Genomic DNA, 15,775 nt, shown 5'->3' on the forward strand with positions numbered 1-15,775 from the left:
TTTCCAAAGATTCAGGCCCAAGTAATGTTAATGTTGTTGATTCAGCGTAATTCCATTGAGGCTGTAATGCGGCTTTTGTCCTCCTGCGTCAGACGACGCCCTTTCCCCCGGTGACACAGCCCCGGTGGTTTGTTTTTTTCACTGCAAACCATTATTCCAGGGTGTTAAGGATTTACCCTGAAGGGGTAGGTAATCGTAAACTAGACCTCGAAATGACTGACTCCAGCGGCTGTAAAACCAGTCGGTTGCAGCCGAAGAACTAACCGGCAGTAGATCGCGTCCCGCCGCTTTTTTCCACCCTCTAGGCTGAGAGAGGAGAGGGCCGTGTAAATGAGGAGAGGGCCGTGTAAATGAATGCAAAGATGTCCACAGACACGCTCTGCCTCACACGCCACACTTTTCTTAGATTAACCAGGGAAGCGGGCCCTCCCTGTGAAATAAGGGCAGAAATAACCGATGTGGTTTGGTTAAAGCCAACCGTTCTGCTGCGTAACTGAAATACTTTTTTAAAACGTGTTTCAGCTCGTGGCAGCGCTCCGCTGGCGTTCACTTCCACTGAGAGTTGAGTTTGGTGAGCATTCACTGCTATTCCACATCCCAGTCTCTGTTTTCGTAAATAGGGTTTTCAGATTTTCCTGCACAAGAAACATCTGCTCTACCATGGTCTTCTCTGACTAGATGGGTAGACAACTTATCCTGGTCATCATTTTTTATGTGGTGAAGATGAGAGGGTCCTATTTTGGATGGTAGAGTTGTGTAGCATTGATTTGTAACGCTTGCACATGCATACATCAAGTTTAACAAGGTTTTCGGTTGGTGTCCATGGTCATTATATGCACACAAACATGTAAAACACTTGGGTAAAAAGGAAACTTTCTCTCAATTTGGGGGGGTAAAGTAAGCCTGCCCCCAGTTTCACTGTCATCTCGCATTTTTAATGTTTTTCTCACATTCTGTTGATTCCTGTGCCTTGAATTTTTCTTTGGAAGTGAGTACTTTGTTTGTGGCAGTTACAAATGTGGTTGCATTTGTTGCCAGGAAACTCATTTTGAACTGGCAGGAGAGATTTATTTTTTGCTGAAATGTTTCCATTCGTATTGGCCATGAGAAAGATATGGCGGTCTTGGCAGGCAGAAGAGAGGTTTTTGAACACCGCCCGCTTGGTTAGGTGTAGTGGTGTCATGGCGACAGGCCTGCTGGACCTAGGCCAGAAATCTGTTTTCGTTTGTGCCTCAAACTTCATAACATGCAAGATTAAACTGAATATGTGTAGAATAACGTTCTAAATAACAACGCTTCCTTCTTTTCTTTTTCTGCCATGCGGTTGAAGCTCCGTAAATAATTTCCTCCCTGAATTATTCCCAGTTAAATCGGCCGTTTCCATGTGTTTGGCTGGATTATTTTCCGGAAGTATTGTATGGTTGTTTTTGCTTTTTTGACAAAGGATTATTTTATCGGTATGCTGTTAATCTGCTGATGTGCTGGTGTTTCATCAGCACTCTTAAACTTAAACTTGTACATGTGAGTGTGTGCACGTATCGCTGAACGTGTGTGTGCAGTCGGCCATTTAGAGTGTGTGTGTGTGTGTGTGTGTGTGTGTGTGTGTGTGTGTGTGTGTGTGTGTGTGTGTGTGTGTGTGTGTGTGATATCAATGGTTTTTCTTTCTAACCCCTGTGCAAAGAGGCACAAACTCATTCAGCCAACACAAACCAGTTTTTTTCCTTTGAAGGGGGGTTTGAAAACGCGTCCAAATTTCTCCCACTATAATTTTCTTATAAAAAGTCACAGTCTAGGACTCCCAAGCCACAAGTACAGTGTACTCTCCGTAAATAGCAATTAGCTTTTCGGTTCGGTAACGCAGAAGTAAACCCTGCGAGCAGCCCAAAGCTAAACTAGCCCAGAACTTGCAGCCGTGACACTACTGTTCTAGACATGAGGTAGGGCTCTGCCCTCTTGCACCAGCCGTGTGTTTACAAACACAGGCCAGCCGAATGACCTCCGTGACCGCAGATGCTGCTCTTGAGGGTAGGCCGAAGGGGTGCGAAGTTTCTCGTTCCTGCTTTTACGAGGGTCTACGCGGTCGGACTCCCGCCACGATGCATCCAGCTCTCCCTCGGGACAGTCGTTCGCCTCGGGAGTGTCTGACACTCATTAACCTTGGCTTGAACGAGTTCTTCTGTTGCATCGCCCCATTTAGCAGGCAGTGTTTTGGTCGACTCGACCATTTCCATTGCGTCACAGGCTGGGGGCGAAGCTCACATTGCGCTCAGAGGAGCTAATTGCGCATTAAAAAATGAATTCCAATTCTCTTTCTCCCTCTCTTTCCAGTACAAGGCTGATGGTCAGGCCCTCCTGACTGAGGTTTTCCAGAGGTTCAATCTCATTGAGTGCGACTACTTTGGCCTGGAGTTTCAGAACACGCAGACAACCTGGGTATGTATTTAACTGTGAGGGGGGAGGCTCTTCGTCGGCCATTTTATATGCAGCAGGCCTACCGTCACTCAAAGCTAAATGAGAGGGTTCAGAAAACCGGAATGGCACGGCTTTGTTTTTTCAGGTGAAACCAAGAGCGTGGTTACCTGAGCATTGAACTGAGGTGGCACGTTGTTAGCTGCTCTGCATCCACGTGTTTTAAAACACTTGCTAGAAATGGTGCAATTGACTAAAGGACACTGTGATTTATTCACACATGCTTATTGTGTGCATATCTCTGCACCCATATAAAACTATGAATGCAGACATTTCCCCCATAAATGTATTTCTCCACAGAGGAGCAATTACTGTAGCCCCCCCTCATGCCAAGCTGACCTTCCTAATCACCCTGGTTTCTTGGCAACGCTTAGGTTGACACCAGGGCCCCTACGCTTTAATCCACTCTATCCACCAGTCTCAACTGCACCGTGTTTGTCTTCACTTGAAAGTCCAAGTTAAGATTGTAGAACAGTGACGGTGGAGGGATTTTTGCAGCCTGTGCGTTCATTTAGTGGGTCTGGTAGAATCCATCTGTGCCCCGCCCTTCTCATTCTCTTCTCTGTTTTTTTCCAGATGTGGCTGGAACCTACGAAGCTCGTAGTGAAGCAGGCCAGGAGTAAGTAGCGCTCACGCCCTGCTTCCTTTAACATGCGGAGTCCGGTTACCTGGTTCACTGCGTCTGAGCGTGTCGTGATTTGAACTTGCTTTCGTTTTCAGGGCCCAGGAACGCTCTCTTCAGGCTGTCGGTGAAGTTCTTTCCCCCTGACCCCGGTCAGCTGCAGGAGGAGTACACAAGGTCATTGTCCGATGACGCAGCACCTCACTCCTTCCCTCTCTGGACACGAGCGCTGTGGCATTCCCTGTATTTCCTGGAAAACCTGGAATTTTTTGATGCACTTTTCCAGTCAAGGCAAAATGAGAAAATGGCCTAAATGTTGTGGAGAATATTTTTAGTGCGATGACCTAGCCCAGAGGATCCCCCTCCCCCCCTCTGTCTTAGTCTGTGATTGCAATCCCCCACTTGTTCTCAATCACAATCTCGCCCTCTGTATATACATTTAATTTAATATACCCCCGATTACCCTTATTGCCCTTCAGAATGCTGTGTGGATTATTGCAATCCTCGGTGTTGAAACTGAATTGCGATTGCAATAATTAAGCATTATTGTGTGTAGAAGTTTTGCAGAGTAATGCAGATGATCTGTCTCCTGTTGGATGCCTGACTCTTGTTTGGTGACTCTGCAGGTACCTGTTCGCTCTGCAGATAAAGAGGAACCTCACAGAGGGTCGGTTGGCCTGCACTGAGAACACTGCCGCCCTGCTGGCCTCTCACCTGGTGCAGTGTGAGTAATCCCACCTCCCTTCTCTCCTATTGGAATGCTTTAACATCATTGTCAATGAGCAGGTCCGTGATTTACGAGACCCTGGTACCTAAAATGAAGACGGTCAGTCTCTGTATTCTAGGAATGTCTGGGATTGTCCTGAATGCGGTGCATTTTACCGTTAGTGCAGGTTTCTGTGATTTATACACCGATTCTGTTCCTGCAGCGGAGATTGGCGATTACGACGAGATGGCGGACCGTGAGTTTCTGAAGGTGAACAAGCTGCTGCCCAATCAGGAGAGGGTGCAGGAGAAGATCATGGAGCTCCACCGCCGCCACCTGTGAGTGCGGTCCTGCTGAGAGTTTAACATGGCTAACATTGGCTAACGTTGACTAATGATGGCTAACGTTGGCTAACGTTGGCAAATGTTGGCTAACGTTGGCAAATGTTGGCTAATGTTAGCTAATGTTGGCAAACGTTGGCTAATGTAATGTTAGCCAGCTAATGTTAGCCAGCGTTGGCTAACATTGAGAATAACTTTGCTCTTACAATAAACTTTAATCAATGTAATATTTGTACTTACCATGAAAATAAATCCCAGGTAAGCATGGAATTACTTAGCTGGCATAGTTACACCTTAGTCGCATTCATTTGTATTACAAAGGCATTGGTTGAGAACGAAACGGAATGTTCATTTAAATTGGTTCAGCGGTAACTGCATAGCATAGTTCGCTGTGAAATTTTGCTGTCTTGAACGCACGTCCAGTCAAGCACACAGGAATCCAGCTGGCCTAGGCACAGCCTGCCTGTCGCTGATAACCGCCCAGTTTCATACGCAAAAGCATTGCAGCCCAGCGATAATTCTGCCTCCTTTTGGGATATAGGCAATATATTCCAATTAATCACATCAATCTGGCCACAGCCCCCTTTAAAAAAGATATCCATCTCAATGGGATTAATCTGGATAAATAAAATAAATCATCCAGTTGCTTAATGTTTTTCCAACAAACAAGCAAGAAAGTAACTGAATACCGAGTACATGCGTGTCAACTCTGTTGCACTTTCGAAAGTTGTAAAATTTCTATCAACAACTGATGTGCTTTTCTCTAGCATTTTTTGTTTTATTGTGAATTTTGATCAGTGACATGATCAGTGCTCTGCTAGAGACTTTTTATAAAATCCTTTAAAAATGAAAGCATTTCATATTTGTTTTTGAACCAAGTCTTAGCCTGTCTGCCTCTGCATCTGCAACCAACTACTGGCAAGACCTGCTTGCCAACCTCTCCTTGGCACCCCAGTGAAAGTCACTTTTTGTGACCACATTATCCACTCTGACAAGAATGGCATATTCCAGCCACACTCTGGTTCTTGCCTTGCTGGCTCAGGTGCAGCCAACCTTGCACCAGCACCACCATAAAACTTCCACTGCCCCCATAAACACCTGTACGCCTCACACACAGGCACCAACAAGTCACAGTCTTGAAATACTCTCTCAAAATGGCTGACTCTCCCCTGCTTTGTAGTCTACTAAGCTAGCATTTCCATTTTTTTTTAGGCCTTTTTCAGCTTTATTGGACAGTATACAGTATAGAGAGACAGGAAGAATGGGAGCGAGAGAGAGGGGAAGACATGCAACAAATATCAGACGGTCGGATTCGAACCGCTGACGTCGCGGCTCGCAATGAGTGTGGTGCCAGGCTGAGCAATTAAAAAGAAAATACTATTAAAATGCTAAATTACCAAATCCAAGCACAAAATCTGAAATTATTGCTGAAGTCACTGATTGCTTAATTAAAACTCAAAATGGTATTTGGAATGTGGGCTTTATCACGTCACATCATCCATGTAAGTGCGTTGGTTGCGTTTACTAGAGTCTGCAGTGTTTGCTAGGTAATTTAGCAAGCACGGCTATGTAGCAAAATATTTGGCCTGCCTCCAAGTGAAAATGGGACTAATTTCTTAAAAAAACAAAAGACCTCAACTCCTCCTCCTCCTGAACACCCTTCCTTTTCCTGATTGACTGACTGCATGCCCACATTTTTGTGCTGTGAACAATTTGTGCACGTACCTTCAAAGTTGAAAGCATATTGTCTGAGAAACTCTTGTAGCATTCAAGACTCTCCTCACTTCAGTATCTGTTGGCTGAGGTTCTGCCTCTACATTGATGGTTAGCTTTGATGGCATGTCTGGTATTTTCCTTGTCCTTGATGGCTTTGAGTATTGCCCTTGGCTAATATGGCCAGTCAAGTAATGGCTATTGGTATTGGCCTCAGAATTTCCAAATACTCTCAAAATCTGCATATTCACTCTCGTTCTGTCCAGGAAGCACCCACACTCTGATTGGGGAACAGAATCTATGATCTTGGATCTAGGGCTATGTTCTCCAGCACTTGGACAGTTCTGGACCGGTGCTATTAAGAACATGCATTCATCCCTTCTGCCTGACAATGATAGAGCATGGGGTCCCCCACCCTCCTCTCTAATCCTCCCCTGCCCCCTGGTCTTATTGGCCATGCAGCCAGCAGGCCCAGACAGTGCCATAAGGGGATGAACTTAGGGGATGAGCAATATTAAAATGCACTGACCACGATTAGTGGCAAACATTTATGAGATTTGATACGCCCATAATGGTGTTGTTTGGGAATCATACCAGTGCCTCCCTTAATAAGAATAAGAATTTTTATTGTTATAGTGCTTTTCTGACACACTAAGCTCTTTACAGTAATGAAGGGGAAACTCCTCGACCACAACCAATTTGTAGCACCCGTCCACAAGTATCCTCCACTGCCAGAACCTGCAGGTTCTTTCTGTTTAATATACGCCGCATCCGTCATCTCCTGACGGAGAAAGCCACCCAGCTCCTAGTCCAGGCGCTCGTCATTTCCCGCCTGGATTACTGCAACTCCCTCCTAGCCGGTCTCCCAGCGTGCGCCATCAAGCCCCTCCAGCTGGTCCAGAATGCTGCAGCCCGCTTGATCACCAGTCAGCCATGGTCGGCTCATGTCACCCCGCTTCTCATTGGCCTCCACTGGCTTCCTATTGCCGCACGCATCCGATTCAAGGCCCTAGTGTTGGCATTTCAGGCTGCTAAGGGGACTGCCCCACATTACATACAATCCCTGATCACTCCCTACTCCCCAGCTAGACCACTCCGGTCTGCCAGCTCTGGTCGCCTTACGATTCCCTCTCTACGGGCACCTGGCGGTCGAGCTGCACGTTCACGCCTGTTTTCCGTTCTGGTTCCTCAGTGGTGGAATGACTTGCCTACCGCTGTCAGGACAGCAGAATCCCTCCCCCTATTTCGACGCAGACTCAAAACACACCTCTTCAAACTCTACCTTAGTCCCCCCTCCTGATTTACCCCGCCCCCCCCTTCTGATACCCCTATCCCCCCCCCCCCCCCCAAAAAAAAAAAAAAAAAAAAAATGTGCACTTATGATGACGACTATATGTTTACAACAGCAGTCCAGGTGTATTTTCCTAGTTCTGGATGTGATGCTTTGACTTGTGGTAGAACCTATGCACTTGTAAGTCGCTTTGGATTAAAAGCGTCTGCCAAATGACTAAAATGTAAAATGTAATGTAATGTCTGGGTGAGCCATTTTGCACCACACACAGCTCAGGTGGGAGTGAACAATTTTTAGCCAATTAAATCAGGGGATGAGTGGGTGGCAGGTTGAGAGAGTCAAGCATAGAATTACAGCTTGTGCTGGTTGTTAGCTTGAGCTATTAAACGTGTGCGGTCTGCCCACTGACCCTCCCTTCCCTTCTTAGGGGCCAGACTCCGGCTGAGTCAGACTTCCAGGTCCTGGAGATAGCTCGCAAACTGGAGATGTACGGGGTCCGCTTCCATCCTGCCGCCGACCGTGAGGGAACCAAGATCAACCTGACCGTGGCTCACCTTGGCCTCCAGGTCTTCCAGGTGAGTCTCTGTGGGTGTTCTCGGGTGCATTGTGGCAAGGACAGAACACACAGTAACTGTTAATGTGATCTTTTGTTTAGGGCAACACAAAGATAAACACCTTCAACTGGTCCAAGATTCGCAAGCTGAGCTTCAAGAGGAAGAGGTTTCTGGTCAAGCTCCACCCTGAGGTTCATGTGGGTATTGCAGGGCCATGATGTGTGGTTGGGGCAGGCCCCCAGCGTTTTAAATGAGTCATGAAGCTCACCCCTACCCAGTAGCAGACTACGGCATTGCACCTGGTGCCAAACAGGCAAAATTGCCAGACATTTACAATGCAAAGCACGTCCTTACACTGGCCAAATAAAGTGTTTTTTGAGAACACATTTGGGTTCTTGCATATTTCATATACATCTTTTTTTAGCCTTCTAAGCCTAACACTAAAATTAACCTTAATCATCAGGCTTGGCTTCAAAAAGTGTATCGAAGTGAGGGCGCTGATCTATTGTCCAATTGTCCCTGTCCAATGCCCATTGTGAACAAAAAGGCAAAACCAATCCTAGAAAATGTGCTTGCCATTGGAGAACCCTTGGGCAGGTTAGTGCAGCTTTGACTGTGCCTCTTGTCCCCCTCTCCAGGGCCCTCATCAGGACACCCTGGAGTTCCTGATGGCCAGCCGGGACCAGTGCAAAGTCTTCTGGAAAAACTGTGTGGAGCACCATACCTTCTTTCGCCTGCTGGACCAGCCCAAGCCCAAGGCCAAAGCCATCCTCTTCAGTAGAGGCTCGTCCTTCAGATACAGGTGGGACCCCGTCCCCCCTCAGTTAGAGATCTTTCTAGCAAGCACCTTCGTTAGTAGATGCAGTATGGAGCAAGGTCTTAAAGTTGGAGGTGTAAGCGAGAAAAAGAATGTTCACAAAGAATGTGTATTTGTATTTATATTTAGCAATATTAATAGGTTTGTTTGGTCGTACCTGTTGAGTTATGCACTGCCATCTCTCATTATTTGACTTTGTTGTTCTGCATTCTTTTGTAATTTCACTCTCTAACCTTACTGTGAAATTACAAACCTGTACTAGTTGTCCGGGAATGATTCTACTGATCTGCAGTGCAGCATTGGAGGTTCACGCAGCCCTTCTCTTCATGTATCTATTTCGTTCACCTGCCTCTTGCTACGGTGTGTAGCTATAGTGTTGGGAAGTCCATTTCAGGCCATCGCGGTGTTGCTCTGTGCTGCACTTGGAGTGGAGACAGAAGTGTCTCCCAGGAGGATCATGGGACTCGCCTCTGTCTTTCAGTGGGAGGACGCAGAAGCAGCTGGTCGAGTACGTGAGGGACAGCGGAATTCGGAGGACTCCCTACCAGAGGTGAGCAGGGGGGGCTGTACAGCGTACCCTCATGGCGTCCAACTCTAGGCTCTGTCTGAAATGACCTCTGATGATTTGTCTTTTCTTCAACAGGAGGAACAGCAAAATGTGCACGTCCACCCGCTCCCTGGCCTCCGACTTCCCGAAGCAGGTGAGTCGGTGACCTGGGAATGGGATTACTAAATTAGCCAGGTAACTGTGCTGAGTACAAGCCGGAACGGCTCTTTAGTTCAGTCCATGTTCCAGTGTTATGAGGGTTCCGGGTTTTATTCTGTGTACTTATCCCACTAAACTGTAATCCTTTTGGTATGGTTGCTAAGCAGCACTCCCGCGAACTTGACGGTGCTCACAACCTTCTCCTCATTCTGGTTTTGTAGAACTTGTCCTTCAACGACAGCCTCAAGGCCCCGCCCTCTACAGCCACCGTGTCCTTCCACTCCCTGAACGCCATTGGCTCTCCCCCGCGACCGGAGCCTCTGGTCCTGCCCAACCTGCAGCAGCCAGCCTCCCCTCCCAGCCCCCCGACGGAGGACCTGGTCAAGACGCCCCTACCATCTCAGTCTGCCTTTGCAGGTGCCTCCATTTATTTACTTACTGGAAATCATGTTAGGAACTCTTAGGCTGTATTTCAGCGGAAGTTTGCACTGTTTTTATTTTAGTAATTGTTTCAAAAAGAACAGTAAGTCATATAAATGTTGTGGCATGTGTGCAAAGTAAAATGTCCAATACTCTCTTCAGAGTGCAGATGAGTCCAATAGGGACCATATGTACTCTGAAAGAGTTGATTTGACACTGAACATGTTACTCTGTGTGTGTATGACCACATTAAGTCAGGACCACGGTTTTAACATCTCGTCCAAAAGAAATGGGGGTGAGTGGGATGTGGGTTGTCCATCCTCCAGTATCAGATCCTAATTCAGGTCCTGTGCTTCAGGTCCTTTACTCACAGCTACACAGTGTTGGTGAGTAAACATTGACTGTTCATTTGAGCTGGAGAACGGCACTGATAACTGCATATGAATTTCTCTATGGAGCGCCAGTATTTTATTTTATGTTGTCTTGATATATTGTGTGTGATATACACTCAGTGAGCACTTTATTCGTTATTTATTAGGCTTATGTTTTAGACTTACTGGTCTTCTGCTGCTGTCGTCTTCCCCCTTAGAGGGTTGATGCGTTTTGTGTCTAGAAATGCTCTTCTGCCCACCACTGTTGTAATACATGGTTACGTCTAGTTTCCAGTGTAGGACACCATTTTTGGACAGTTTAGGACATCATTAGTGCACCTAGGGGGCAGCACTTCAAACCTGTTGTGATGGTAGAGAGCAGATGGGGGAGGAGGAAGGCCTCAGGCGAGTGGGGGTGGGGGGAGATGGACGAGAGGCAGTTTCCTCGCTGCTGGGGATTGTGGGAAAGCTCTCCGGAATGCAAGCATCGGCGCCAGCCCGTTCCTTTCCCGGCCCGCAGGTGCGTTCTCTGGCGACATCCGCGGCAGGCTCCCAAAGTAGCCACGGCAACACGGACAGAAGGCTCCCCTTTACTTGCCAGGCTATTCTCAAATCTTACTCCCCTGCTAGACCTCTCTGCTATGTGACCTCTGGCCACCAGGAGTTCCTCCCTTGCAGAGACATAAATCCGAGTTATGACTCTTCTCCGTTCTTGCCCCATGGCAGCAGAGCTGGCAACGTACAAGGGAACAGCAGTCGCTGGACATCAGAATGCAGTCTGAAAACCCCACTCTTCGAATGGCATTTCCGTGAACACAGGGACAACTCTCTCCACGCGAGCTAGCATTTCGAGACCTTGGAATTCTAAGGTTCTGACATTTTTGAAAATTAGTGTCATAAATAAGTTGTTTATAGGGCACTAAATATATGTGTGAAGTTTTACACCAAAGTACTGTTTACAAGTATGAAAAAATACAATAAATTCAAATGGTTGTATCTGCTTGCAGCCCATTCACTTTGGTATCTTAGCTCATTAGCTCCAAACCGCTCCGAAGGCAGATACAATTCCATGGTCACGATTTATTGAGCTTCAGTCCATGTTTTTGTGATGGCTGTTACAGCTCTCTTCCTTTCAGCTAGTTTAAGGCGCTTCACTGGGAACTCACACGCGCATGACCCTTACATCGTTTTATACAGAGATAATTGGTGTTAATTGCCTCAAAGAAGATTCTAGAAGTGCCTCAGAAACCATGCATCTGTTCCTTTGTTAACCTCGCCTTGGTTGCACCGAACAGGATGTTGCTCTAATTAGAGAGTGTCTTAAGTGAGTAGCCTCCAGGTACTTGGACCTGAGAATCCCCCTGGGAACGACTGCAATAGATTTAAACCCCCCCCCCCCCCGCAGACGCTGGCTGTTTGATATCTGGCTTTGAGCTCACAGACCATTTCTACAGATGAGCCTGACTGACTTTTAACCAGAACCCTGCCACTCGCACCACCATTTTGACAGTGTTCTCTTCTGTGTATTCCCCACAGATGTTAACCAGTCCATGTTTATGGATTCCAAATCAGCAGATATATTTTCCTCTTTGATCTAATGTGCCCCCTTATCCAGATAATGGATTGCACATTGCGCATTCTAACGGAACATAAAAGCCACCCCTGAGCTTGCCGGCCACTCTGAGTTCTGCGGAAAAACAGCCCCTGTACTGCCTAACGCTGGCTCTGTGAGGTTCTCCCAAAAAGCTCTGAGAGAGCTGTGATGTAAGAGTTCGACCTCCAGAGCCAGAGACTTGTCTCTGGGGATGATGCTTTTTTTTTGCTCCTGCCTGTGTGTTTTGTACACAACCGAGTGATATTGGTGATATCATCTGTCGACATGCTTGTGAATTTTTCTAGCCGGGGTTGCAATGATATTTATCCAGTGCCCGTGGATTTCTTTAGAGCGCTTGTCGAATAATGGATGAGCGTGAATTTGAAGGAAAATATTTGCCGAAGGCCGATTTCTTCATGTTCTTGTCTGCTTTTTTGAAACAGCGGTTTTAGTCACTGCTTATTTGTTTAACAGAATCAGAGCTTTCTTCAGTTTCAGTCCAGGGCTAATCACTGTGTATACGAACCTCAATGAAACGATATAAAAATTGCTCTTGGGGGGGATTGTCCCAAACTTAAAGTTTAATCACCTTTAAGTCACTTTTGATTAAAAGTGTCAGCTAAATAACAAATTATTATAATTATGGACATCATGTCAGTATTGAGGGCGGCACGGATGGTGCAGTGGGTAGCACTGCCGCCTCACAGCAAGGAGGTCCTGGGTTCGAATCCCCGTCGGCCCGGGCCTCTCTGTGTGGAGTTTGCATGTTCTCCCCGTGTCTGCGTGGGTTTCCTTCGGGTACTCTGGTTTCCTCCCACAGTCCAAAGACATGCAGGTTAGGCCGATTGGAGAGTCTAAATTGCCCGTAGGCATGAGTGTGTGAGTGAATGGTGTGTGAGTGAATGGTGCGTGTGCCCTGCGATGGACTGGCGACCTGTCCAGGGTGTATTCCTGCCTTTCGCCCAATGTATGCTGGGATAGGCTCCAGCCCCCCTGCGACCCTGATCGGGATAAGCGGGTTCAGATAATGGATGGATGGATGTCAGTATTGTCATCACCTTATTTAATTGTTCATAATGTAACTGAGGTCCTGTGTAGGTATCCTTGGTGACCTATATCTGATTGGGGAACTACGCTCTTACTACCTGGACTTCGGACGTGATGATGTCACAGATGCAGCTCTGAGAGTTCTTTGACTTTAGACTTTAGACAAGGCAGCGGCTAACCCTCTGTCTTTCTGAATCCCTTCTTAACAAGCCACTTTTTCCTCTACCGGTGGTAACGGGTAGGACATTTTCATTAAAGTTTGCATGGGATTTTGAAATCAAGGCTGCAGTACTGTCCTTGGTCCACTGTCATGGTGGTTTTGTAAAGCAGTGCCACCTGCTGGTCTGTAGAACACCCATTCCCAATCCCTGAATCGGATGCTTGATTTCCCTTTTGTGTTGAAAGTACGGTATATTTTGTTATCTTTGTAAATTAATATTAAATTATTGAATGCATGTAAAGATAGGGTGTGGATTTGGCCCTCATGTGCTTAACGCAATTTAGAAATATACGGATGTAATATTTAGAATCTTGATAGAGGTGGTTTAGATTTATTTGCTTGTAGTAAGAAATATTACAATTGTATGCTTTACAAATGGAGATGTGATTTAATCATATCTGTTCTTGAAAGTGTGTGGTGAAACTAGTTTCATCTTGTGTTTATCAGTCTCTATCATCTAGTCTCGTTCTCGTTTATATCAGTCCACCCTTTATATATGCAATGTTTTCACTCTGTAATTGCAGTACCACTGCCAATTACAAATTCCGATTATAATGTAATTAAGAAATTGCGCTCGCTTGGTCGCTTCCACTCCAGCGTACCCAGCTCTGCGGCGCCAGGCTTTGTCTGTGGGGCATTTGGGCATTTGGGCGTGTTGGCGTGTGGTTAATGAGTGCTGCCTGGCATTGTTTGACTGGAGTGATTTGGCAGTGTCTGTGCCTCTGGTTCCAGCCAGGGCATGCTGTTAGACATTGACTAACCCCCGCCCCCACCCTTCTCTGCGGGGAGAGAAGACCCCCAGCAAGAAGCACGCGACCACTGTTCTGATGTCATTTCCTTCCTGACTGCTGGGGATACTTGACCCCTTAAATTTACATTTACATGTAGATTTACATTTTAGGCAATTGACAGATACTCCTGATTGACTTGAATTAAGCTTTGATCCGCCACGCTCAATACATGCAATGGATTTACTGTGCAGTCCGTAAGTATTTGGACAGTGGTGCGGTTTCTGTTCTTTTGGCTCTACTCCACCTATCGGATTTGAAATGAAAGAATGACTATGCTGTTAATGTGCAGACTGTCACCTTTAATTTGAGCCTATTTTCATTTTGATTGCACTTGGAGTCTTGTCATTGCGTTTGGCAACATGAGGACCGGAGTTGTGCCAATGAAAGCAAGGAAGCCAGTATGAGGCTGAGAAATGAGAAGAAAGCAGTCCGAGGCATAGGTTAAACAACGGGCTATTTAGTTATTGCCTTGTAGTGGGATGAAGCACTTTCCAATGAGTTTGGTGACGTGATTGAACTTAAGCAGATGAGATTCTGTTAATGACTGACCTCAGTAGGTGTTCAGAGATGCAGTTCAGGTTCTGTGCTCCTTAGTTTTATGTGCCTTTCAATATCTAGACACGGGTCCTCCTTCGGTTTACACCTACCTTATTCATGTCATATTTATATACTAATTGGTATGTCTTCCTATACATACATTCCCGTTTTCAGAATTTTGTAAATGTTAAACAAACTGCATTTATCTGGAGCTTTTATCCTAAGCGCTTTGCAATTGATGCCTCTCATTGACTCATTCTCATATTGAACCAGCAACCTTCCCACTGCCAGCCAACCGCGGAGGGGGAGGGAGAGCCAGAGAGTGACAGAAAGATGGAGAAGCGAGAGATTGGGACCTCTGTCTCGATACAGCTGCTCCAGGGGTCTGGTTCTCTAATTAAACCAAACTGCCTGGGGGTTGGGCCTGTGTCTACCTTCTGATGAGGTCAACAGAGTTTCTCTCTGAATCCTGCATGCAATATGGACTATGGACCACTGTAGAACCCTACCTCCCACACTGTGTGTGGCTTGTGTGTTTTCATTTTAGTTATGTGTAGAATGCTTCACAACACCAGCCAGACTGATCCTGGCCCTGGTGTTAGTCCTTCCATAACATCTTTGTCCTAAACGCTGATGGTCCAAAGAGAAATCCAGACCTCCCCCAATTTTTATTTACCGTGACTACTGCTTCTCTAGGTCTGGGATTCTGTTGAAACGAATGAGCCGATTCAAAAAGCATCCTTTTTTTTCCAGCGGTGATGGAATTAAGCCCATCTTGTGCCTTCAATTGAAGGGAAATTACATCAGGTGAAATTTTCGTTCATTACATTACATTACATTATTGGCATTTGGCAGACGCTCTAATCCAGAGCGACGTACAACAAAGTGCATACCCATAACCAGGGATAAGTTCGCTGACAACTGCTACCTGTACAACAAAGATAAGGACGAGGGCCTTTTTTCTTTTTGAGAACAAAGAAACAAACAAACAGAGCAAAAGTGACCAAAGTTAACTATCCAAACACTGCTTACCTAGCCAACTAAAAATACCGATACACAAAGCAAGTCACAGAGACAACAATTAAGGTTCACAGGGAGGTAGGGAGGGATGGGGAGAGGTGCTGCTTGAAGAGGTGTGTCTTCAGCTTGCGCTTGAAGGTGGGGAGAGATTCTACAGTTCTGACCTCAACGGGGAGTTCATTCCACCACCGTGGAGCCAGAACAGACAGTAATCGTGAGCGTGAGGTGGAGGTTCGGAGAGGGGGAGGTGCCAAGCGGCCTGTGGAGGCTGAACGAAGAGGTCTGGCAGGGGTGTAGGGTCTGATGATTTTTTGTAGATAAGCTGGGGAAGACCCTTTAACTGCTTGGAAGGCTAGCACCAATGTTTTGAATTTGATGCGAGCCATGACAGGCAGCCAGTGGAGGGAAGTAAGCAGGGGGGTGACGTGTGAGTATTTGGGAAGGTTGAAGACCAGACGAGCTGCTGCATTCTGGAGTTGCTTCAGTCCAAACTTGTTGCCGAAGCAATTGAAATTGAACTTCTCTCTAGGGTCTTTCAGCGCACTTAGCCCTGGTT

The 15,775-nt window shown here is 46.4% G+C and overlaps 1 protein-coding gene across 4 annotated transcripts in view; it reads left to right on the forward strand.

Moving 5' to 3' along the window:
- The window catches only part of LOC133127977 (FERM, ARHGEF and pleckstrin domain-containing protein 2-like), a 49,868-nt gene that overhangs the window by 16,105 nt on the left and 17,988 nt on the right, over positions 1-15,775 (forward strand). For all 4 annotated transcript variants that reach the window (XM_061241132.1, XM_061241134.1, XM_061241131.1 and 1 more), the window contains exons 3-13: positions 2,329-2,433; positions 3,046-3,088; positions 3,190-3,268; positions 3,718-3,815; positions 4,021-4,135; positions 7,570-7,717; positions 7,798-7,893; positions 8,335-8,498; positions 8,995-9,063; positions 9,157-9,214; positions 9,441-9,636. In XM_061241132.1, coding sequence (XP_061097116.1) covers positions 2,329-2,433; positions 3,046-3,088; positions 3,190-3,268; positions 3,718-3,815; positions 4,021-4,135; positions 7,570-7,717; positions 7,798-7,893; positions 8,335-8,498; positions 8,995-9,063; positions 9,157-9,214; positions 9,441-9,636 — 1,171 coding nt within the window. The remainder of the gene's footprint in view (positions 1-2,328; positions 2,434-3,045; positions 3,089-3,189; positions 3,269-3,717; positions 3,816-4,020; positions 4,136-7,569; positions 7,718-7,797; positions 7,894-8,334; positions 8,499-8,994; positions 9,064-9,156; positions 9,215-9,440; positions 9,637-15,775) is intronic.

This window comes from Conger conger, chromosome 5, assembly GCF_963514075.1.
Source record: "Conger conger chromosome 5, fConCon1.1, whole genome shotgun sequence".
Taxonomy (NCBI): Eukaryota; Metazoa; Chordata; class Actinopteri; order Anguilliformes; family Congridae; genus Conger; species Conger conger.